The following is a 23,885-nucleotide window of genomic DNA, read 5'->3' as shown; positions in this document are numbered from 1 at the left end:
CTTGCAACTCACCTGCGTGCAGGAGGATTGAAGTTTTAGGCTACTGGACACTGAGCTCCAGAGGGAGTCGGAACACAGGTCAGCCTGGGGTTCGTCCCGGAGCCGCGCCGCCGATCCCCCTTACAGACGCTGAAGAAAGACGGCGGAACGGAGGTCCGGAAACAGGCGGCAGAAGACTTCACAGTCTTCAGAGAGGTAGCGCACAGCACTGCAGCTGTGCGCCATTGTTGCTACACGGCTCACTGACACGGTCACGGAGGGTGCAGGGCGCTGCTGGGGGCGCCCTGGGCAGCAATATAAATACCTATTTGGCAAATAAATACATCACATATAGCCATTAAGGCTATATGTATGTATTTAACCCAGGCCAGTTTTCCTAATAACCGGGAGAAAAGCCCGCCGTGAAAGGGGCGGAGCTTATTCTCCTCAGCACTCAGCGCCATTTTTCTGACCAGCTCCGCTGGTGAGGAAGGCTCCCACTCTCCCCTGCACTACAGAAACAGGGTTAAAGAGAAGGGGGGCATAAATTGGCGATATAATTATATATTAAGAGCCCATATATAGAAACAACACCTTCTAGGGTTGTTATATACATTATGGCGCTTTTGGTGTGTGCTGGCAAACTCTCCCTCTGTCTCCCCAAAGGGCTAGTGGGTCCTGTCCTCTATCAGAGCATTCCCTGTATGTGTGTGCTGTAGGTCGGTACGTGTGTGTCGACATGTATGAGGAAAATGTTGGTGAGGAGACGGAGAAAATTGCCTGTAATGGTGATGTCACTCTCTAGGGAGTCGACACCAGAATGGATGGCTTACTTATGGAATTACGTGATAATGTCAACACGCTGCAAGCCGGTTGACGACATGAGACAGCCGGCGGACAAATTAGTATCGGTCCAGGCGTCTCAGACACCGTCAGGGGCTTGTAAAAACGCCCATTTACCTCAGTCGGTCGACAGACACTGACACGGACACTGACCCCAGTGTCGACGGTGAAGAAACAAACGTATTTTTCCTTTAGGGCCACAAGTTACATGTTAAGGGCAATGAAGGAGGTGTTACGTATTTCTGATACCACAAGTACCACAAATAAGGGTATTTTGTAGGGTGGGAATAAACTACCTGTAGTTTTGCCTGAATCAGATAAATTAAATGAAGTGTGTGATGATACGTGGGGTTCCTCCGACAGAAAGTTATGGGCGGTATACCCTTTTCCCCGCCAGTAGTAAGGGCGAGTTGGAAAACACACCTTAGGGTGGACAAGGCGCTCACACGCATATAAAGTTACCGTTTCCAGATACGGCCGCCCTCAAGGAGCCAGCTGATAGGAAGCTGAAAAATATCATAACAGTATATACACACATACTGGTGTTATACTACGACCAGCAATCGCCTCAGCCTGGATGTGCAGCGCTGAGGGGGCTTGGTCGGATTTCCTGACTGAAAATTTTGATACCCTTGACAGGGACAGGATTTTATTGTCTATAGAGCATTTTAGGGATGCATTTCTATATATGTGTGATGCGCAGAGGCATATTTGCATTCTGGCATCAAAGAGTAAATGTGATGTACATATCTGCCAGACGAAGACCCGACAGTGGTCAGGTGAGGCAGATTCCAGACGGCATATGGAAGTATTGCCGTATAAAGGGGCGGTCCATTGGACCTGGTGGCCATGGCAACAGCTGAAAAATCCACCTTTTGTTACCCCGAGTCACATATTGGCAGAAAAGGACACAGTCTTTTCAGTCTCAGTCCTTTCGTCCCCATACGGGCAGGCGGGCGAAGGCCAGTCATATCTGCCCAGGGGGAGAGGAAAGGGAAGAAGACTGCAGCAAGCAGATCATTCCCAGGAACAGAAGCTCCTCACGGCTTCTGCCAAGTCCGCAGCATAACGCTGGGGCCGTACAAGCGGACTCAGGTGCGGTAGGGGGTCATCTCAAGAGTTTCAGCAACACTCGCAAGGGAACTCCGGGATCCTACATGTAATATCCCAGGTGTACATTGGAAATTCGAGACGTCTCCCCCTCACACAATTCACAGGCTGTATTCCCAGCAGGTGATAATCAAAGTACCCTTCTTACAACAAGGAAGGGGGTAGTATTCCACACTATATTGTGGTACTGAAGCCAAACCCGGCTCGGTGAGATCTGAAATATTTGAACACTTACATACAAGCGTTCAAATCAAGATGGAGTCACTCGGAGCAGTGATAGCGAACCAGGAAGAAGGGGACGATATGATGTCACTGGATATCAGGGACGTTTACCTACAGGTCCAAATTTGCCCTTCTCACCAAGGGTACTTCAGGTTCCTGGTACAGAACTGTCACTATCAGTTCAGACGCTGCCGTTTGGATGGTCCACGGCGCCCCGGGTCTTTACCAAGGTAATGGCCGGAATGATGATTTTTCTTAAAAGAAACATGGACGCTTTCCTGATAAGGGCAAGGTCCAGAGAACAGTTGGAGGTCGGAGTAGCACTATCTTAAGTAGTTCTACGACAGCACGAGTGGATTCTAAATATTCCAAAATCGCAGCTTTTTCCGACGACACGTCTACTGTTCCTAGGGAAGATTCTGGACACAGTCCAGAAAAACGTGTTTCTCCCAGTGGAGAAAACCAGGGAGTTATCCGAGCTAATCGGGATCCTCCTAAAACCAGGAAAAGTGTCAGTGCATCATTGCACAAGAGTCCTGGTAAAAATGGTGGCTTATTACGAAGCAATTCCATTCGGCAGATTTCCCGCAAGAACTCTTCAGTGGGATCTGCTGGACAAATGGTCCGGATCGCATCCTCAGATGCATCAGCGGATAACCCTATATCCAAGGAAAAGGGTGCCTCTCCTGTGGTGATTACAGAGTGCTCATCTTCTAGAGGGCCGCAGATTCGGCATTCAGGATTGGATGCCGGTGACCACGGAGGCCAGCCTGAGAGGCTGGGGAACAGTCACACAGGGAAAAAATTTCCAGGGAAGTGTGATTAAGTCTGGAGAATTCTCTCCGCATAAATAAGCTTAGAGCAAATTTATAATGCTCTAAACTTAGCTAGACCTCTGCTTCAAGGTCAGCCGGTATTGATCCAGTGGGATAACATCACGGCAGTCGCCCACGTAAACAGAAGGGCGGCACAAGAAGCAGGAGGGCAGTGAAAACTGCAAGGATTTTTCGCTAGGCGGAAAATCATGTGATAGCACTGTCAGCAGTGTTCTTTCCGGGAGTGGACGACTGGGAAGCAGACTTCCTCAGCAGGCATGACCTCCACCCGGGAGAGTGGAAACTTCATAGGGAAGTTTTTCAACATGATTGTGGACCGTTGGCAAAGACCAAAGGTGGACATGATGGCGTCCCGCCCGAACAAAAACGGGACAGGTATTCCGCCAGGTCATGAGACCTTCAGGCGATAGCTGTGGATGTTCTGGTAACACCATGGGTGTACCAGTCTGTGTATGTGTTCCCTCCTCTGTTTCTCATAACCAGGGTATTGAGAATTATAAGACATAGAGGAGTATGAACTATACTAGTGGCTCCGGATTGGCCAAGAGGGACTTGGTACCCGGAACTTCAAGAAATGCTCACAGAGGACTAAGGGCCTGGGGAGCTAAGAAGGGACTTGATTCAGCAAGTACCATGTCTATTCCAAGACTTACCGCGGCTGCGTTTGACGGCATGGCGGTTGAATGCCGGATCCTGAGGGGAAAAGGCATTCCATAAGAGGTCATACCTACCCTGGTCAAAGCCAGGAAGGAGGTGACCGCACAACGTCATCACCACATGTGGTGAAAATATGTTGCGTGGGTGAGGCCAGGAAGGCTCCACGACGGAAATTCAACTAGGTCGATTTCTACACTTCCTGAAAACAGGAGTGTTTTGGACCTCAAATTGGGGTTCATTAACATTTAAATTTCGGCCCTGTAGATTTTCTTCCAGAAAGAATTGACTTCAGTTCCTGAAGTCCAGATTGTAAAGGATGTATTGCATATACAGCTTTTTTGTGCCCCTAGGGGCACCGTGAGATCTCAACATAGTGTTGGGATTTCTTAAAATCATATTGGTTTGAACCGCTCAAATCTGTGGATTTGAAATATCTCACATGGAAAGTGACCATGCTGTTGACAAATATCTCACATGGGAAGTGACCATGTTGTTAGCCCTGGCCTCGGCCAGGCGATTGTCAGAAGGGGCGGCTTTGTCTTACAAAAGCCCATATTAAAATTTTCCATTTGAACAGGACAGAACTGGGACTCGTCTCCAGTTTCTTCATGAAGGGGTGTCAGCGTTTTCACCTGAAACAACCTCTTGTGGTGCCTGCGGCTACTAGGGACTTGGAGGACTCCAAGTTACTAGACGTGGTCAGGGCCCTAAAAATATATATATATATATATAGTTAGGACGGCTGGAGTCAGAAAGTCTGATTTGCTGTTTATACTGTATACACCCAACAAGCTGGGTGCTCATGCTTCTAAGCAGTCTATTGCACGCTGGATTTGTAGTACAATTCAGCTTGCACATTCTGTGGCAGGCCTGCCACAGACGAAATATGTAGATGCCCATTCCACAAGGAAGGTGGGCTCATCCTGGGCGGCTGCCCGAGGAGTCTCGGCATTACAACTTTGCCGAGCAGCTACGTGGTCAGGGGAGAACACGTTTGTAAAATTTTACAAATTTTGATACTCTGGCTAAGGAGGACCTGGAGTTCTCTCATTCGGTGCTGCAGAGTCATCCGCACTCTCCCGCCCGTTTGGGAGCTTTGGTATAATCCCCATGGTCCTGACGGAGTCCCCAGCATCCACTAGGACGTTAGAGAAAATAAGAATTTACTTACCGATAATTCTATTTCTCGTAGTCCGTAGTGGATGCTGGGCGCCCATCCCAAGTGCGGATTGTCTGCAATGCTTGTACATAGTTATTGTTACAAAAATCGGGTTATTACTATTGTTGTGAGCCATCTTTTCGGAGGCTACTTCGTTTTGTTATCATACTGTTAACTGGGTTCAGATCACAAGTTGTACGGTGTGATTGGTGTGGCTGGTATGAGTCTTACCCGGGATTCAAGATCCTTCCTTATTGTGTACGCTCGTCCGGGCACAGTACCTAACTGAGGCTTGGAGGAGGGTCATAGGGGGAGGAGCCAGTACACACCATGTGACCTAAAAAGCTTTTTAGATGTGCCCTGTCTCCTGCGGAGCCCGCTATTCCCCATGGTCCTGACGGAGTCCCCAGCATCCACTACGGACTACGAGAAATAGAATTATCGGTAAGTAAATTCTTATTTTTTGTCACTCCAGCCTCCTGCACCCTGTCACTCAAGTCCAGGGTTGGACTGACCCACAGGGGTACAGGGAGAAACCTACTTTGGGCCCCACTGCATGGTGGCACACCTCTTCCTCTAGGGATCAGGTTCCAGGCTGTGCAGTTGAATTATACATTATACTGTACATATGTTACCTATACAGTACTATAGTGTATTCTCTACAGTCCATTCCAGTTATTAATCTGGTACATTATCATGATGCGCTTGAAGTATTTTGTATAGTAGTTCTGCTAACAAAACACTATATGCATGCCTTGAAAAGTGATTTGCTCTCAGTCCCTGCTCCAGGGAACTTACAGTCTATATTCCCCACAACATGCACATACAGGGGGTAACTTTTTGCTGGGAGCCAACAGTGCCATTTCTAGGGCTGGGCAAGCTGTGCGATCGCACGGCGTGCCACGGGAACTGCATGTTAGTATTCTGTCTAGAATATTACTGAAAATGTCCCTCCCCAAATGGCCCCGTAGAAGACAGTTATTAAGGAGGCTGGAGGAGGCAGTGGACATTTTGAGAAGGTCATTTTCAATATTTTGAACTGGGGGAGGCACAAACAGTGCAATGTGCTTCTCTACTGCAGAGGCCTGTGGCTACGGAAGGCGGGGTTTGGGGGGATCCCCTGACAATGAGCAGAACCCTTTGGCAATTAGCAGAACCCCTTGACAACGAGCAGTTACTGTGGCAGCCTGTACTACAGTAGAGGCATAATATGGTGACAGGGGCATGTAGGGGCATAATATGGTGTCAGGGGCATTGCAGTGGGGGCATAATATGGTAACGGTCATTACTGTGTGGGGCATAATATGGTGTCGGGCATTACTGTGTGGGGCATAATATGGTGTCAGGGGCATTACTGTGGTGGCTACCATGGCTTAATATGAACGAAAACAGAAATGCACCCCCACCAATTCGCGCTATATGTGAGGCAGCAAGAAACAGAGTAACCCCTTGGGCGTTTATCCTAACCCAAAAACAATACAAATATAGAAAAAATGGGGTAACCCCTTCTCTGTGCCTCCTAATGAAATTAATACCATATGTTTCTACTTAACTTATGGATGGGCGAAGCTCTCTCAATCTGCTACCTTCTTCTTAATTAATGAGAGATTTGGTGTCCAGATAGATAAACATGTACAAATAGAAAAGAGCAATCTAGTGTAGCAGAATTTGCAAGCGATATCAGTCATATAACTTTATCAACCTGTGATTCACTCATAACAAATAAGCATATATTTCATAAAAACAGTTTTTTTTTGTGTGAAAAAGATCAGAATCACTGATTGAAACGCGTTGGCTGATGAGAGGGACAGAACGGCGACCTGACCTGACGAGGAGAAGACGGGTGATCCATTCTTGGAGCTGAAATCTTCCCCGGGGATTTTTTGGAACATCTATTGGTTCCTTTTATGTGCACCTTATACTCCGTAAATCTGGTAGGAAGCCACCCTCATAAATGTTCGTATGGATGTAACATCTGTGGATTATCTATCATTTCCTTGCCTGGATATTTTATGACAAATTTTTATTATTAAAAAACTGTTTTTTAGAAATACATGCTTATTTGTTATGAGTGAATCACAGGTTGATAAAGTTATATGACTGATATCGCTTGCAAATTCTGCTATACTAGATTGCTCTTTTCTATTTTTACATGTTTATCTATCTGGACACCACATCTCTTATTAATTAAGAAGAAGGTAGCAGATTGAGAGAGCTTCGCCCATCCATAAGTTAAGTAGAAACATATGGGCCAATATTTACTAATATTCGTGTTTGATTCGGTTTGTAGTGTTTAAACTCGTTTTGTATCGGGTGCATTTTCATGCAACTTTTTGAATCCATGGCCCTCATTCCGAGTCGTTCGCGCGGTAATTTTCTTCGCATCGCAGCTTTTTTCTGCTTAGTACGCATGCGCAATGTTCGCACTGCGACTGCACCAAGTAATTTTGCTATGAAGATAGTTTTTTTACTCACGGCTTTTTCTTCGCTCCGGCGATCGTAATGTGATTGACAGGAAATGGGTGTTACTGGGCGGAAACACGGCGTTTTATGGGCGTGTGGATAAAAACGCTACCGTTTCCAGAAAAAACGCGGGAGTGGCTGGAGAAACGGGGGAGTGTCTGGGCGAACGCTGGGTGTGTTTGTGACGTCAAACCAGGAACGACAAGCAGTGAACTGATCGCAGATGCCGAGTAAGTCTGAAGCTACTCTGAAACTGCTAAGTAGTTTGTAATCGCAATATTGCGAATACATCGTTCGCAATTTTAAGAAGCTAAGATTCACTCCCAGTAGGCGGCGGCTTAGCGTGTGTAACTCTGCTAAAATCGCCTTGCGAGCAAACAACTCGGAATGAGGGCCCATATACGCAAAGTTACGAAGCAGTCGACTTTATGCTTTTCGAGTTTTCTGATGTTGATGCCAGTCGTTGTTTTTTTTGGCACATTTACGGCCGTCATTGTCGTTTGCGTACGTGTTTTTGTTGGATTTGCAGCTTTTTTCCCTAAGTTAAACGCGGCAGGGTTTTTTTTTCCCGCGGCCGCATTTTCACTTTCAGTTTCGATTTTCATCCCGGTTCGGGATTGGTTGTGTTTCAGATGGTAGGAGTGTCTGTGCGCAACCATATAAATACGCCCCAAACCGTCCGCACCTCGTGGGTTTAGTTAGTGGTGAGGAGGAGGGAGGTTGTGCTGTGGAGGTAGGTGAATTTGTGGTTTGTTGAGGAGTGTTGGTAGCGATTTCTGAGTGTGGTATTGTGTTTGAAAGTCGTCTTGTCATTCTTGTTGTCTTGTATTTTGTGGTTTTGTCTCATTTTTAGTCCAAGTTATTTTTCTTTATAGTCCCTTGTCAGTGTGTGTGGGTGTGTGTGTGTGTGTGTGTGTGTGAGTTGTGTAGTGGTAGTAGAGGAGTGTGTTGTTTGTCTTTTTTTTTCCTGTGTTAACTGTATAGACACACAATTATGTGTGACTCAGAGGTGGAGGGTGTGAGTGAGGGGGAGGAGGTCGGTCAGGTGGAGGAGGTGAGTGTTAGTGAGCTGGAGGAGGTGGGTGAGGTTGCTGCAGCAGCCTCAAGTGACAGTGACAGTCAGAGTGCTCCGCAGCCACGCACCACTACTAAGACTGGGCGGAATGTTAAGTTTAGTTTTGCTGAAAATGTGGCATTGGTGCGTGAGCTGATGAAGTATCAGAGGCAGCTATTTGGCCCTGAGTCTGCCAAGGTGCCAACACGTAGGAAGACGGTGTTGTGGTCGAAAGTTGTTGCTGCTGTCAATAGTGAGGGGGTGGTCAAGCGGACGGAGGACACATGCCGCAAACGGTACTATGACATAAAGCGACGTGTCAAGTCCAAAATGGCCAAGGAGGCCAAGTCTGCTCGGAAAACCGGTGGTGGGCAGCCCTATATAGCAAGTTATCTGGAGTATGAGGAGCCCATGCGGAGTGTAATACCTCCTGAAGTTGTCTCTGCAACCCATGTCCGGGATTCAGATAGGCCAAGGAAGAATGGTGAGCATGTTTTTTTTTTTTTTTTGTGTTAAAATGTTTTATTTTGTAATCTGTGTAATGTGACGTTGCATATTACTCCCATCTTCAAGTGTGTGTCTGCAAATTCATTGTTTTGGGTCATGTGTTAGCTAAAAGCCAATGTAACATCTTACTTTATTGTATGTCATGTGTTTTTCAGACAGATATTTTGCATGTGTAGTTTGGACTTGGTGTGTCTCTGATTTGTCTTGCAATAATGTGTTCCTTTTGGGGTTGTTTTTTTTTAACATTATGACTATGTTTTATATATGTGTTCCATGTTTTTTTTAAGTTAACAAATTCGTTGTCATGTTAGAGGCTGGAGTACTGGAACGTTGTTTTTAAACCACTTACATGTGTAATGTCATCTTCAGAGAATGTTATTGTTTTTTTTGTTTTGTTTTATTTTATTTGGCTTGTATTTGTACCGTGACACCATACTGCATATTTTTTTTCAAAAAAATTAGTTTTTAAAATATTTAGGACATATACTGGTAATGTGTCTTTGGAGTGCCACATCACAGAGCAAATTAGATATTGCATCTGTAATATTTTTTAAATCAATACAAAATGAAGTTGTCTTTAAAAAAAAAAAAAAAATCCTTTCCTTGAACTTGTGGCCTATGTCAGTGTCCTGTACATGTTTGGCTGTCTTGATGTTGCCATAGTGCATATGTGTTTTGGTTGTTTTTTGTGTTTAATTTTTGGCTTTTTGGTCCTTATGTTTGTTTGAATTAAAAACCAAGCATTTCTAAGTGTAAAACTGTTTATAAGCATAATGGGTGGATGTATACACAATAGCATGATTTATGAATATATCTCATTTTATACAGTGTCTGAAAAAAGCATTACTACTCGTCGGCCAGTAAATCCTAACACATCTGATGATGATGACGCTGCGGAAGCAGGTAAAGTGTCCATTGTAGTATAGGGTATGCTTGTAAAGGAATGGCCATAACAAAATTGCACTTTCATTAAAAGGTCCATCAAAAGAAGTATGGAGCAGCAGAAGTGGCTCTTCTGGAAGACATCACCACAAGAAACCTGTGGCGGAAAGAAAGCAAGGTCGTCTGTCCCGGCACAAACAGCAGGCTACCCCGCCACGAAGATTATCGTCCGTATGTTCGGTGCCCCCACTCCAAATTATGGACACACCTCCAAGACGTCATCCACACTCCCCTCATCTTGATTGTGAGTATCAAACTGGAATCAAAGTGAAAAATGTCAGAACATAATCATAATCAGTCACAACCGCATTAAGTCAAAACACTTCCAAAACAAAAATACTTACCGCAGTAAGTAAAAGCTGAAATGGAATCCAAACTAAATGTCCTTGTCCACATCCAGTAAAGATATGTATGTCCACTTGAGTCATACAGTATGACATTGGGTATAAGATGCTGCAACAAAAAAGCTGTTTTTTTGTTAAAAGTTTTTTTTGTTCTGAAACTCTCATGTGTGCTTGAGGTTACATTGCAAAATACATTCAAAAACATTACTATGTTTGTTGGAACAAAGCTATAAGGTAACACATTATGTCTTCCAATGTTTTTTTATGGTGGAGTATGTGTGAGCTACAATAAAACTAAAGTGTTTGCTTTCACAATTAAGTAACCAGACACATTTGCCACAAACAGGCATATGTATGCATTTAAGCTATGAGTGATGATGTTGCTAGGCAGAATAGTTGTAAGCAACAGTTAATGACATGTGTTCCATGTGTAGTGTTTTTTTATCATTTCACAAACATATGGATAGCTAACGTAGATATGTTTAATATTTCAGCTTCGAGTCCTGGGACCAGCATCCCTCCGCAACAACACCAACACAGTGACATGGAGGAGACAAACATCTTAGAAATGCAGCCATTAATGCAAGGAATGAGCCCCCCAGCACCTGTGAGTACACCACCACAGCAAAGCACACCACTACCACAACACAGCCCAACAACACCAAGAACACAAGGCCCTGATCAGGTGTTTTGGACTATTTGGGCTAGACAGCAGGCCACTAATGAAGATTGCCTGTGTAAGCAGACACAAATGTTTGCAAGCCTACCATCTCACCTCAGAAGAGTCTCAAGAAATCTGAGTCGACAAAATGAACAAAGAACCAGAATAGGCAATACCATGGAAGTCATGCGTACAGACATTACACAGGTCATGGGCAACTTACAGGGCATAATGGAAGAACAGCACAGACTAATGGAAGTACAGCACAGACAACAGCAAAGTAATATGAACATTTTTCAAAACAGTCAAAAGATTAATGAAAGTTTAATCAGAATAGTAGACAATCAAAATGCTGCTACATGTGAACTCAATGCCACCCTCACTAACCTGAATGAAACTCTCAGATGCATGCACCAACAGCAAACAACCAGCAGTTCTGGTACGACTACTCCAAATATCACGCCAGTCTCATCACCACCAAGACGGTCCACCAGAGCACGCCAACATGACAGTGCTAAAGGCAAAGGCCAGAACAAGCAGCCACCCAAAAAAACGTAAAAAAACAAGTTAGACATTTGTGATAATTAACACAAAATAGTTTGCAAGTGTTTTAGATGGTTTACAAAATATCACACTTAGCTCATTGACCCTTTTTTTAACATCATTGATTATAAGTGGGCCAAAATAATAGAAAAAAATAGTACGCACATTTATTCCTTTTCTTTTTTTTAGGGTATTGGAGGAGGAAAAAGTTGATGTAGCCACACATACATGTTAGCAGGAAGTAAACTGACCACTTGATTTTTTTCTAATCATTACTCTTTCTAGATTCCAATCATTCTCTTTGCCTGCACATACAATAATTGCCTGCCAGGCTGAATGTCTTTAGCAGGAAGTAAACTGACCACTTGATTTTTTTCTAATCATTACTCTCTCTAGATTCCAATCATTCTCTTTGCCTGCAGACAATCCAAATTACAATGTTAGTCATACATATCTTAGCTATCTTATCTATACAACATTACAAGATGAACTCAATTGAGTGGCGTAAAAAGCTTGTAATATGTTGCCTTTGTTTTGTTTATAAAACATTGTCCAAATGAATGTCAGTATTGTTGGGACATGTTTGTGTGTGTTAAAAATTATTAAGCATGTTTTTACACATGATGCATAAACAAACAAATATGTACTTTTACCCTTAAAAAAAAAAAAGTACAATAATGTATATGAAAAAAAAGTACAATAATGTATATGTGTGGCAAACTGTGTATTTACTTACACATCATCAAGTTTACAGCATCAAGCATGAGTAAAAAAAATTCATGATTACAGTAAGTTTGTGAGTCTTAAATATGATGGTGCATCACACATAGGGACACATGTTTTCCTCAAGGCTAACATATTATATGTTGAGGAGTGTTTTTTTGGGAACACAGGTTCTCAAACTCGGCCATCAGGAACCCACACAGTGCATGTTTTGCAGGTCTACTCACAGAATCACAAGTGACATAATTAGCTCCACCTGTGAACCTTTTAACATATGTCTGTGAGTAATTCATACACCTGTGCTTCTACTGTGTTACTTGAAAAACATGCACTGTGTGTGGTCCTGAGGGCCGAGTTTGTGAACCTGTGCATTAGGACATTACACACAATGATAAAGTAAAATACTAAATGGTTGATGTTGGCTTGTAAGAAATTAGCACTGCAAGATTTCGAACACTTATCCAGACTTAATGCATGCCACTCATAATCTGTTGTTTTGATATTAAAAAAACACACAATACACATGCAACATTTTTTAAGCATATAGCGAGGGTATGTTTGTATGTGTCAAGGAGACAGACACATTCAGAGTAATGGATTTTGGAAAAAAACACAAAACAGCTATTTATGAAGACACAACAAATGAAATAAGCAAACCAAGCTTACCTTAGAAATAGCGATTTATGATCTGTTGCCTAACCTGCCTCCCTACATCAGTACTCCAAGTATCATAAGATGTCTCTAATTCCTCTGCTTGCTGGCTGATTTCTTCCTCCTCCTCCTCATCAACATGTGGCAGATGTTGTTGCAAACACATGTTATGAAGAAAGCAGCAGCAGAACACAATTTGAGTCACCTTGGAGGGACTATACAACAAAAGTCCACCAGACTTATCCAGACAACGAAACCTAGATTTCAGCACACCAAAACATCTTTCTATCACATTCTGCGTGGACTTGTTTGCATTATTGTAATTGTGTTCAGCAGGGGTATCAGGTCGGGACAATGGAGTTAGAAGCCAAGAGTAACAGCCATATCCTCCATCACCTAAAAGACAGATATAGTAACGTGAATCATGTTAAGATACAGCAACACATAAGTAACAAACTGTGGGGCAGATGTATTAACCTGTAGAAGGCATAAGGAAGTGAAAAACAAGTGATATGTGCAAGGTAAAAAAGGCAGCAGACAATCTGTTCCTAAATGTTAATTTACATATTGGAGCAGATTGGCAGGTGCCTTTATCACCTTGCACAGATCACTGGTTTCTCACTTCCTTATGCCTTCTACAGGTTAATACATCTGCCCCTGTATTTGGACAAAGTATACGCAGGCCTACACATATCAAATTACATAGCCAGCAGCCATCCATCTGGCATTTGTCCGTCCTCAAACTTATCAAAGAGGGATGACTGACTGAGGATGAAGGAGTCATGGCAGCCCCCAGGGTAACCAGCAACAACACAAATTATTTTGAGATTTGCATCACAAACCACCTGCACATTTGTGGAGTGTTGAAAATGGCGGTTAGTATATATGTGCTGACTGCCCCTAGGTGGTCTCAGCTGAATGTGTGTGCAATCTATGGCTCCAAGCACATTGGGCATGCCAGCCAGCTCATAGAAATCTACCCTGATGGCATGCCACTGAGACTCCTGGGTAGGGAAGCAGATTGAGGCCTCGATGTGGGGCTGCAAAACAGCCAAAACCTGTGTGAAACTTTTAACGAACAATAAACTTGATATTTTAGGACAGAACTGGCCACCGAGAAATTAAAACAAACACAAAACAGAAGAGGTTGTTAGGTATACATCACCTGTATTAAGATTCTGGAAAATGAGGGCTGTGAGATTCCTATGACATCCCCAGACACAGCCTGAAAGCTGCCAGTAGCCATAAAGTACAACACAGCCAGGAGTTTGTGCAGGCCTGAGACAGGGCGAGAGCGTGCTGTCTCAGGGTCTAGGCCCAGTTTGACAAGGTCATACAGACGGAAAATGTTGTTACGATTTAGACGGAACATCTGTATGACCTTATCATCGGACAATGCGTTCAAGTTTAAACGCCCCCTAAAAAAACGAGGCCTGCGCAGCCTCCGCGGAACCGGTACAACCTGCTGACCATGTTCATTTTCTTGGCCCTGGGTACTTACAGGCTGATGTCTGAGTCGAAGGAATCCCACAGCACACAAAAGATCACTGGCCCACAGTCCTGCTGCCATTTCTGAGTGTAGGTGTATTGAAATGGGCCTAACATCCTTTTATAGGCATCCTAATTCAGGTGTGAGTGATTTTTTATTGCCAACACATGTAAACACGACTGAAAAAAGCAGGTCTATTTTTTTGCCGCTTTTTTTAACAAATCGCAAAAAAATACGACCGCATTTGAGCCCTCAGAGACTAACACCCAAATACGAAAGAATAGTGAATTCCCGTATTCTATGAAATAACAGCCGCGTTTGACCGATGGTCTATTCATTCGTATTTCGGGACGTTGTCAGTCAAACCATTACGAATAGACCAGACACTGCCGAGATTGGTGCTTAGTGAATTCCCGGATTGGGACTTAGAAAAAAACCCACAAATCGACCAAACTCGGATTTTTAGTAAATACTGGCCCTGGTATTAATTTCATTAGGAGGCGCAGAGAAGGGGTTACCCCATTTTTTCTATATTTGCATGGCTTAATATGGTGCAAGTAGCCTTTTCCTGCCAGGCCGCACCCATTACAGCAAAGCACTTGCAAATATATTTTTTTCATATCTATGGGGGGGATCTACATTTTTTACTGTTTGCACTGGGAGACAAATTGTCTAGAAACGGCCCTGGGAGCCAGTTAACCTACCAGTATATTTTTGAATTGTGGTAGGAAACCGGAGTACCCAGAGGAAACCCATGCAAGCAAGGGGAAAATTTACAAATTCCAGACAGTTAGGGCCGTGGTGGAATTCGAACCTAATGGTGCCCATACACTTGTGAGATTATCTCTACTATCCTTCGATTTCGACCACATCTGTGTGAGAAATCGGGGGATTGTATGCACATTTAAGGTACTTTTCGACGCGATGCGCGGGCACGCCGGTCGAATGTCGCGTCTCAAGATATTATGTGCTGCACTTAATATTTATCTAATCGGGGCGTGATCGCATGCTGTTTTTACCACTTTCGATTTATCACATCGCGATGTGCTATATGTGAAGACAGGAGACGACTTCCTGGCCACTCCTCTTCTCCTCAATGCGCACATGACTGGAGAGGAGGCTGGAAGCATGCTGCAGAGCTCCACACAAACAACGCACAATGTAGACTATACCACTGGCCACCAATGATTATTCATTTTTACCAACACTGCCCACCCTCTATGCTGCTCTAGCCACATTTATATAGGCCCCTGGCCAAAATGCTGTGCCACTGCAAGCCCCAGCCAGCCGCGCCCTAAACGCCATTATACAGCGCCACTGACCACCAATGACTACTATTCTTTTTTAACTCCACTGCCCACAGTTTCTGCTGCTCTACCCACGATTATACAGGCCCCCTGCCCAAAATGCTACACTTCTGCAAGACCCATGTGGCCGCGCCCTAAACTCTATTATACTGTATACTGTGCCACTGACCACCAATGCTTATTATTCTTATTTAACATTACTGCCCACCGTTCTGCTGCTCTACCCACGGTTATAGAGGCCCCCCTGCCCAAAATGCTACACTTCTGCAAGACCCATGTGGCCGCGCCCTAAACTCCATTATACTGTATACTGTGCCACTGACCACCAATGCTTATTATTCTTATTTAACACCACTGCCCACCGTTCTGCTGCTCTACCCACGATTATACAGGCCCCCCTGCCCAAAATGCTGCACTTCTGCAAGCCCCATGTGGCCGCGCCCTAAACTCCATTATACTGTATACTGTGCCACTGACCACAAATGCTTATTATTCTTATTTGACACCACTGCCCACCGTTTCTGCTGCTCTACCCATGATTATACAGGCCCCCTGCCCAAAATGCTGCACTTCTGCAAGCCCCATGCGGCCGCGCCCTAAACGCCATTATACTGCACCACTGCAGCCCACATCCCACCGTTATGCTGCTGCACCCTGCACACCAATGTATTCTCACTACATATTTCAGTTAACTCACACCAGTAACTGTAAAACCAACTTCATTTCTCTAACGTCCTAGTGGATGCTGGGGACTCCTTAAGGACCATGGGGAATAGACGGGCTCCGCAGGAGACATGGGCACTTTAAGAAAGAATTTAGATTCTGGTGTGCTCTGGCTCCTCCCTCTATGTCCCTCCTCCAGACCTCAGTTTGAATCTGTGCCCGGACGAGTTGGATGCTTTTCAGTGAGCTCTCCTGAGCTTGCTGTGAGAAAGTATTTTGTTAAGTTTTTTATTTTCAGGGAGCTCTGCTGGCAACAGACTCTCTGCATCGTGGGACAGAGGGGAGAGAAGCAGCCCTACTCTCTGAAGCTAGGTCCTGCTTCTTAGGCTACTGGACACCATTAGCTCCAGAGGGATCGTACACAGGATCTCACCCTCGTTGTCCCATCCCAGAGCCGCGCCGCAGGGGCGGAAGACAGAAGCTGGGTGAGTATGAGAAGCAAGAAGACTTCGAAATTGGCGGCAGAAGACTCCGGTCTTCACTGAGGTAACGCACAGCACTGCAGCTGTGCGCCATTGCTCCCACACACCTCACATACTCCGGTCACTGTAAGGGTGCAGGGCGCAGGGGGGGCGCCCTGGGCAGCATTTGGACCTCTTTTTGGCAAAAATGACATATATACAGTTGGGCACTGTATATATGTATGAGCCCCCGCCAAGAAATACATATTTAAGCGGGACAGAAGCCCGCCGTCGAGGGGGCGGGGCTTCTTCCTCAGCACTCACCAGCGCCATTTTTTCTCCACAGCTCCGCTGAGAGGAAGCTCCCCAGGCTCTCCCCTGCAGATACATAGTAGACGAGGGTAAAAAGAGAGGGGGGGGGGGGGGGCACATAAATAGGCACAAAAATCAATATAACAGCAGCTACTGGGTTAACATTAAGTTACTGTGTTATTCCTGGGTTTATAGCGCTGGGGTGTGTGCTGGCATACTCTCTCTCTGTCTCTCCAAAGGGCCTTGTGGGGGAACTGTCTTCAAAAAGGGCATTCCCTGTGTGTGTGGTGTGTCGGTACGCTTGTGTCGACATGTTTGACGAGGAAGGCTATGTGGAAGCAGAGCGGGAGCAAATGAATGTGGTGTCTCCGCCGACGGCGCCGACACCTGATTGGATGGATATGTGGAAGGTTTTAAATGATAATGTTAATTCCTTGCATAAAAGGTTGGAAAAAGCTGAAGCCTCAGGACAGTCAGGGTCTCAGCCCGTGCCTGATCCTATGTCGCAGAGGCCGTCAGGGTCTCAGGAGCGCCCACTATCCCAAATTGTTGACACAGATACCGACATGGATTCTGATTCCAGTGTCGATTACGATGATGACAGCCAAAATTGGCTAAATCCATCCGTTATATGATTATAGCAATTAAGGATGTGTTGCACATCACAGAGGAAACCCCAGTCCCTGACAAGAGGGTTCATATGTATGGGGAAAAGAGGCAGGTGGTGACCTTTCCCCCTTCACACGAGCTAAATGAGTTATGTGAAAAGGCTTGGGAATCTCCAGATAAAAAACTGCAGATTTCCAAACGGATTCTTATGGCGTATCCTTTCCCGACAACGGACAGGTTACGCTGGGAATCCTGCCCTAGGGTGGACAAAGCTTTAACACGCTTATCCAAGAAGGTAGCCCTGCCGTCACAGGATACGGCTACCCTCAAAGATGCTGCGGATAGAAAGCAGGAGGGTACCCTGAAGTCCGTTTCTACACATTCAGGTACCTTACTGAGGCCGGCGATCGCGTCAGCCTGGGTGTGTAGTGCTGTAGCAGCATGGACGGACACCTTGTCTGAGGAACTTGATACCTTAGACAAGGATACTATATTGAAAGACGTGAAAGTCTGATCCTACTCAAATAGGCGCCACCTAATTAATGTGCTACCATCACACAAGAGAAATAATTTAAAATGTATACATTCCTTAGAATTGTTCCATGAATCTCTCCATCCACATCAAGTTAATGCATATAGTTGACTCCACATGTGGGAAGAAAACATATACTTTTCATGTGTAGTACAGTATATTTAATGTAACATGTATAAAAACAACAACATAACATCAAGTGTTCCACGGTGGTGCCCCTAGGGGACTGAACAATTACCAGATGAGGTGGAGAGCTGATAGAAAGCAGCTCTCAAATACAGCTCTTATTTGTTTGTCCAAAGAAAGGCCACCCGGGTAGGCAAAAACTCCGGAACAAACAGTCAATCTGGCCCCCGTCCAGCACCTCCAGGACAGCTCCGGAAACCTGGGTTCTCTGACACAGTTCACCAACGCGTTTCAACCCCTTTTGTTTGGGTCTTTCTCAAGGCAGTGTGTCAGAGTCTGATCCATACAGTCCTTATAAATGAGCTCTAGCCAATCACAGGCTTCTGCCCGTGTGTCCCCGGCCGGAAGCGCATCATCCACGTACTTACCGGAAGTGCGTCGTCTGCGGCGTTTGTTGGTCCCGGCCGGAGGTATCATTTGCGGTGCCCACTCGTCTTAACCGGAAGTGCGTCATCAGTGGCGCCCGCTAGTCCTGGCCGGAAACGTAACGGTAATAGTGTTCTTCCTCAATGTGTTTCCTACCAGAAGTCCGGATGTCCTGACCGGAAGTCCGTCATATACGGCATCCGGTAGCCGTGTGTCCTGGCGGAAATAACCCGTAATTCATTTGTCCAGCCTGGCGGAAGTAGTCAGGCATCAAATGTAAACATGTTTAAATCCCTCAAAGTCCACATTTTAGTCCTTTATATATTTATAAAAAAAGGGGAAGCCTAAAGTGAGGAAAAATATGAGAGAGCAAAACATCAGCAGCATGACATGAATTAATATTTAAGTTGAGCATAAGTTTAAAACCTTAAAAATCATGTCCCCATTTATCCACCTCATCAGGCGTACCTCAGATTTGTGGTACAGGATTGTCATTACCAATTTCAGACGTTGCCATTTGGTCTCTCCACGGCTCCGAGAATATTTACCAAGGTAATGGCGGAAATGATGGTACTCCTGCGGAAGCAAGGGGTCACAATTATCCCATACTTGGACGATCTCCTCATAAAAGCGAGATCAAGAGAGCAGTTGCTGATCAGCGTAGCACGTTCTCTGGAAGTGTTATGGCAACACGGCTGGATTCTAAATATTCCAAAGTCGCAGTTGATTCCTACGACTCGTCTGCCTTTCCTGGGCATGATTCTGGACACAGACCAGAAAAGGGTTTATCTCCCGATAGAGAAAGCTCAGGAACTCATGACACTGGTCAGAAACCTATTAAAACCAAAACAAGTGTCAGTGCATCACTGCACTCGAGTCCTGGGAAAGATGGTGGCATCATACGAGGCCATTCCCTTCGGCAGGTTCCATGCGAGGATCTTTCAATGGGACTTACTGGACAAATGGTCCGGATCACATCTTCAGATGCATCGGTTAATCACCGTATCCCCCAGGGCCAGGTGTCTCTCCTGTGGTGGCTGCAGAGTGCTCACCTTCTCGAGGGCCGCAGATTCGGCATTCAGGACTGGGTCCTGGTGACCACGGATGCAAGCCTCCGAGGGTGGGGAGCAGTCACACAGGGAAGAAATTTCCAAGGTCTGTGGTCAAGTCAGGAGACTTGCCTTCACATCAACATCCTGGAACTAAGGGCCATATACAACGCCCTACGTCAAGCGGAGACCCTGCTTCGCGACCAACCGGTTCTGATTCAGTCAGACAACATCACCGCAGTGGCTCATGTAAACCGACAAGGCGGCACAAGGAGCAGGTGGCAATGGTGGAAGCCACCAGAATTCTTCGCTGGGCGGAGAATCACGTAAGCGCACTGTCAGCAGTGTTCATCCCGGGAGTGGACAACTGGGAAGCAGACTTCCTCAGCAGGCACGACCTCCACCCGGGACAGTGGGGACTTCATCAAGAAGTCTTCATGCAGATTGCAAGTCGGTGGGAACTGCCACAGGTGGACATGATGGCATCCCGCCTCAACAAAAAGCTACAGAGGTATTGCGCCAGGTCAAGAGACCCTCAGGCGATAGCTGTGGATGCACTGGTGACACCATGGGTGTTCCAGTCGGTCTATGTATTTCCTCCTCTTCCTCTCATACCCAAGGTGCTGAGAATCATAAGAAAAAGAGGAGTGAGAACAATACTCATTGTTCCGGATTGGCCAAGAAGGACTTGGTATCCAGATCTGCAAGAAATGTTCACAGAGGACCCGTGGCCTCTGCCTCTAAGACAGGACTTGTTGCAACAGGGGCTCTGTCTGTTCTAAGACTTACCGCAGCTGCGTTTGACAGCATGGCCGTTGAACGCCGGATCCTAGCAGAGAAAGGCATTCCGGATGAGGTTATTCCTACGCTGATAATGGCTAGGAAGGACGTGACAGCTCAACATTATCACCATATATGGCGAAAATATGTTGCTTGGTGTGAGGCCAAGAATGCCCCTACGGAGGAATTCCAGCTGGGCCGTTTCCTTCACTTCCTACAGTCAGGAGTGACTTTGGGCCTGAAATTGGGATTCCATTAAGGTCCAGATTTCGGCCCTACCCATTTTCTTTCAAAAGGAGCTGGCTTCTCTACCTGAAGTTCAGACGTTTGTAAAGGGAGTGCTGCATATTCAGCCCCCTTTTGTGCCTCCAGTGGCACCTTGGGATCTTAACGTGGTGTTGAGTTTCCTGAAATCCCACTGGTTTGAACCACTCAAAACGGTGGAATTGAAATATCTAACGTGGAAGGTGGTCATGCTACTAACCTTGGCTTCGGCTAGGCGTGTGTCAGAATTGGCGGCTTTGTCACATAAAAGCCCCTATCTGGTTTTCCATGCGGATAGAGCAGAATTGAGGACCCGTCCACAATTCCTGCCGAAAGTGGTTTCATCTTTTCATATAAACCAACCTATTGTGGTGCCTGTGGCTACTACTGACTTGGAGGATTCCGAGTTACTTGATGTGGTCAGGGCTTTGAAGGTTTATGTAGCCAGAACGGCTAGGGTCAGGAAAACAGAGTCTTTGTTTATCCTGTATGCTTCCAACAAGCTTGGTGCTCCTGCTTCAAAGCAAACTATTGGTCGCTGGATCTGTAACACAATTCAGCAGGCTCATTCTGCGGCTGGATTGCCGCTGCCAAAATCAGTTAAGGCCCATTCCACTAGGAAGGTGGGCTCTTCTTGGGCGGCTGCCCGAGGGGTCTCGGAATTACAGCTGTGCCGAGCGGCTACTTGGTCAGGTTCAAACACTTTTGCAAAGTTCTATAAGTTTGATACCCTTGCTGAGGAGGACCTTGTGTTTGCTCAATCGGTGCTGCAGAGTCATCCGCACTCTCCCGCCCGTTTGGGAGCTTTGGTATAAACCCCATGGTCCTTACGGAGTCCCCAGCATCCACTAGGACGTTAGAGAAAATAAGATTTTACTTACCGGTAAATCTATTTCTCGTAGTCCGTAGTGGATGCTGGGCGCCCGTCCCAAGTGCGGACTTCTTCTGCAAGACTTGTATATTGTTATTGCTGCAATAAGGGTTATGTTATAGTTGCATCAGGGTTGAACTGATGCTCTGTTGTTGTTCATACTGTTGACTGGGTAAGTTTATCACAAGTTATACGGTGTGATTGGTGTGGCTGGTATGTATCTTGCCCTGGATTACCAAAATCCTTTCCTTGTACTGTCAGCTCTTCCGGGCACAGTTTCTCTAACTGAGGTCTGGAGGAGGGACATAGAGGGAGGAGCCAGAGCACACCAGAATCTAAATTCTTTCTTAAAGTGCCCATGTCTCCTGCGGAGCCCGTCTGTTCCCCATGGTCCTTACGGAGTCCCCAGCATCCACTACGGACTACGAGAAATAGATTTACCGGTAAGTAAAATCTTATTTTAACCAGAATAGTTTACTTTTTTCATGTTTTTTAATTTTCCTTTTTTTGCATTCTGTAGATGTCCTATGAGAACCGTGTTCTTTCTGGCTTCATCAGCTTGTACCGCGAGGAGGAGTGTCTGTGGCTGACGTCCTCACCGGACTACAGCAACAAGCAGAAGAGGGTGGCTGCTTATACACGGATGATGGACTACTCCAAGCCGACCTTCTCTGCTGCCTCAGTGGCCTGGGTCCGTAAGAAGATCGCCAATCTACGGACAGTCTTTGTGAAGGAAAATCGCAAGGTGGAGGAGTCCAAGAGGTCAGGGGCCGGTGCAGACAACGTGTATGTGCCGCAGCTGTGGTACTTTAAGGATCTCAACTTCCTCCTGGAGAAAAGGTCTGCTAAGGAGTCCATAGTGGTGATGGCCGAGTTCGAGAAGGGAAGTCTGGACGTGGACGAGGCCGAAGGGGTAAGTTGCCTTTTAAATAGTTTTACCTAATACATTCCTCCTGCCATGCCACAGCTCCCTGCCTATTGAAGAATGTATTATATTTTTCCCTGACCTCTTTTGCCCTTGCAGTGCCGCGTATAGTTGCTGCAGGTGGTCCCAAGGAGGAAATTGGCGCTGTCACCACAGGCTGGTTGTAGGGAACTGTAAAAGATAAAATTTTAGTTAGACTATCCACTAAATATGTTTCTCTTTACCCTACAGACACCTGAAGAAGACCTCAGCCGGACCCCTGCCCTTATCAACACCTCCCCTGAGGAACCTACCTGTCCGCCGCGACCTACTGGGAAGAGGAAGCCACGGAAAACAAAATTTGTAGAGGACCCTCTCCTAGCGGAGGCACATTCACAGCTGCTGCGTAAACCTGACGAGTTTGACGACTTTGCTACGTATGTCAGCAAAACAATGCGGAAGGTTTCCGCGCAGCAGCAGGTCGAGTGCCAGTGCCTGGTGTCGCAGGTGTTGTACGAAACACTATCAGGGCATCTGACACCGGAGTGGAGCGTCCATGGCCCTAAACCTAAAACACCTGCTCCTCAATTCCCATTGTAAATTTGTTCACCACCACCCACCTACCCTACATCTACTACTCCCCATCCCAGCTATCATTCCGGGTATCGGCAACCGCATGCCCAATCCAACTACCCTTCCTCCACTTTCCTCAAACCCCTCCTCATCAAACCATCCACCCTTCCCGTTTTCGTCAATCCCCAACCCCATCCACGCACCCTTCCCCCACTTTCCAATCTCCTCCTTAAACCTGCTACCCTTCCCAAGCCAGCCACATATCCACCGTCTCCTCCGCAATTATGACCTCCTTGATGTCACAGGGGGACAAGTGGACGAGGAGGAGGATACAAGTCTCTTTTAAATGTAGGGTGCCCTTGTTATACATACCAACAGATGTGGTGCAGTCTGATACTACGGTGAGTGTCAACGCTTTCAGGCGGACAATGCACACATGCTGCTAGGGACTGGTTGATGGTACCGGGGACCCATCTTCCTGCCCATAGCTGCATGTGTGCATTGAGACCCTGGCTGCGGTGCCAGTCAACACTGCAGTATCAGAATGCACCACATCTGTTGGTATCTATAACATTCCTGCTGCCCTGGTATATACTGTGACAGATCTGTTGCATTATGATATACAGCGTTTTAGTGGCGCCGCTTTCAGGTGGACAATGCACACATGCAGCTTGGGTCCGGTTGATGGTGCCGGGTAGCCTGAAGCCGGTCCTACCTGCATGTGGGCATTATGCCCCTGAAAGCGCTGCCACTCTAAAAACAATGTATATCATACTGCACAGTATATCATGCAGCACTTATATATTGCAACAGATGTGCTGCATT

General features: G+C 45.9%; 2 protein-coding genes across 4 annotated transcripts in view; both read left to right on the top strand.

Moving 5' to 3' along the window:
* SUGCT (succinyl-CoA:glutarate-CoA transferase) overlaps nt 1–23,885 on the top strand; it is a 1,636,615-nt gene that overhangs the window by 319,163 nt on the left and 1,293,567 nt on the right. The window lies entirely within an intron of this gene.
* LOC134929012 (uncharacterized) lies at nt 9,735–11,901 on the top strand. Its single transcript, XM_063924882.1, has 2 exons — nt 9,735–10,016; nt 10,611–11,901. The coding sequence occupies exons 1-2, from the start codon at nt 9,971–9,973 to the stop codon at nt 11,333–11,335; spliced, it is 771 nt and encodes a 256-aa protein (XP_063780952.1). The 5' UTR covers nt 9,735–9,970; the 3' UTR covers nt 11,336–11,901.

This window comes from Pseudophryne corroboree, chromosome 5 (assembly GCF_028390025.1).
Source record: "Pseudophryne corroboree isolate aPseCor3 chromosome 5, aPseCor3.hap2, whole genome shotgun sequence".
Lineage (NCBI taxonomy): Eukaryota > Metazoa > Chordata > Amphibia > Anura > Myobatrachidae > Pseudophryne > Pseudophryne corroboree.
Note: the sequence above shows the minus strand (reverse complement) of the source record. Positions and strands in the feature narration are given on the sequence as shown.

What these genes read in the sequence shown, in the direction of transcription:
- LOC134929012 (XM_063924882.1), top strand. Translation starts at nt 9,971, where the DNA reads ATGGACACACCTCCAAGACGTCATCCACACTCCCCTCATCTTGATT. An exon ending in ACACTCCCCTCATCTTGATT is followed by an intron (nt 10,017 to 10,610) that starts GTGAGTATCAAA and finishes TTAATATTTCAG; the next exon opens with CTTCGAGTCCTGGGACCAGC.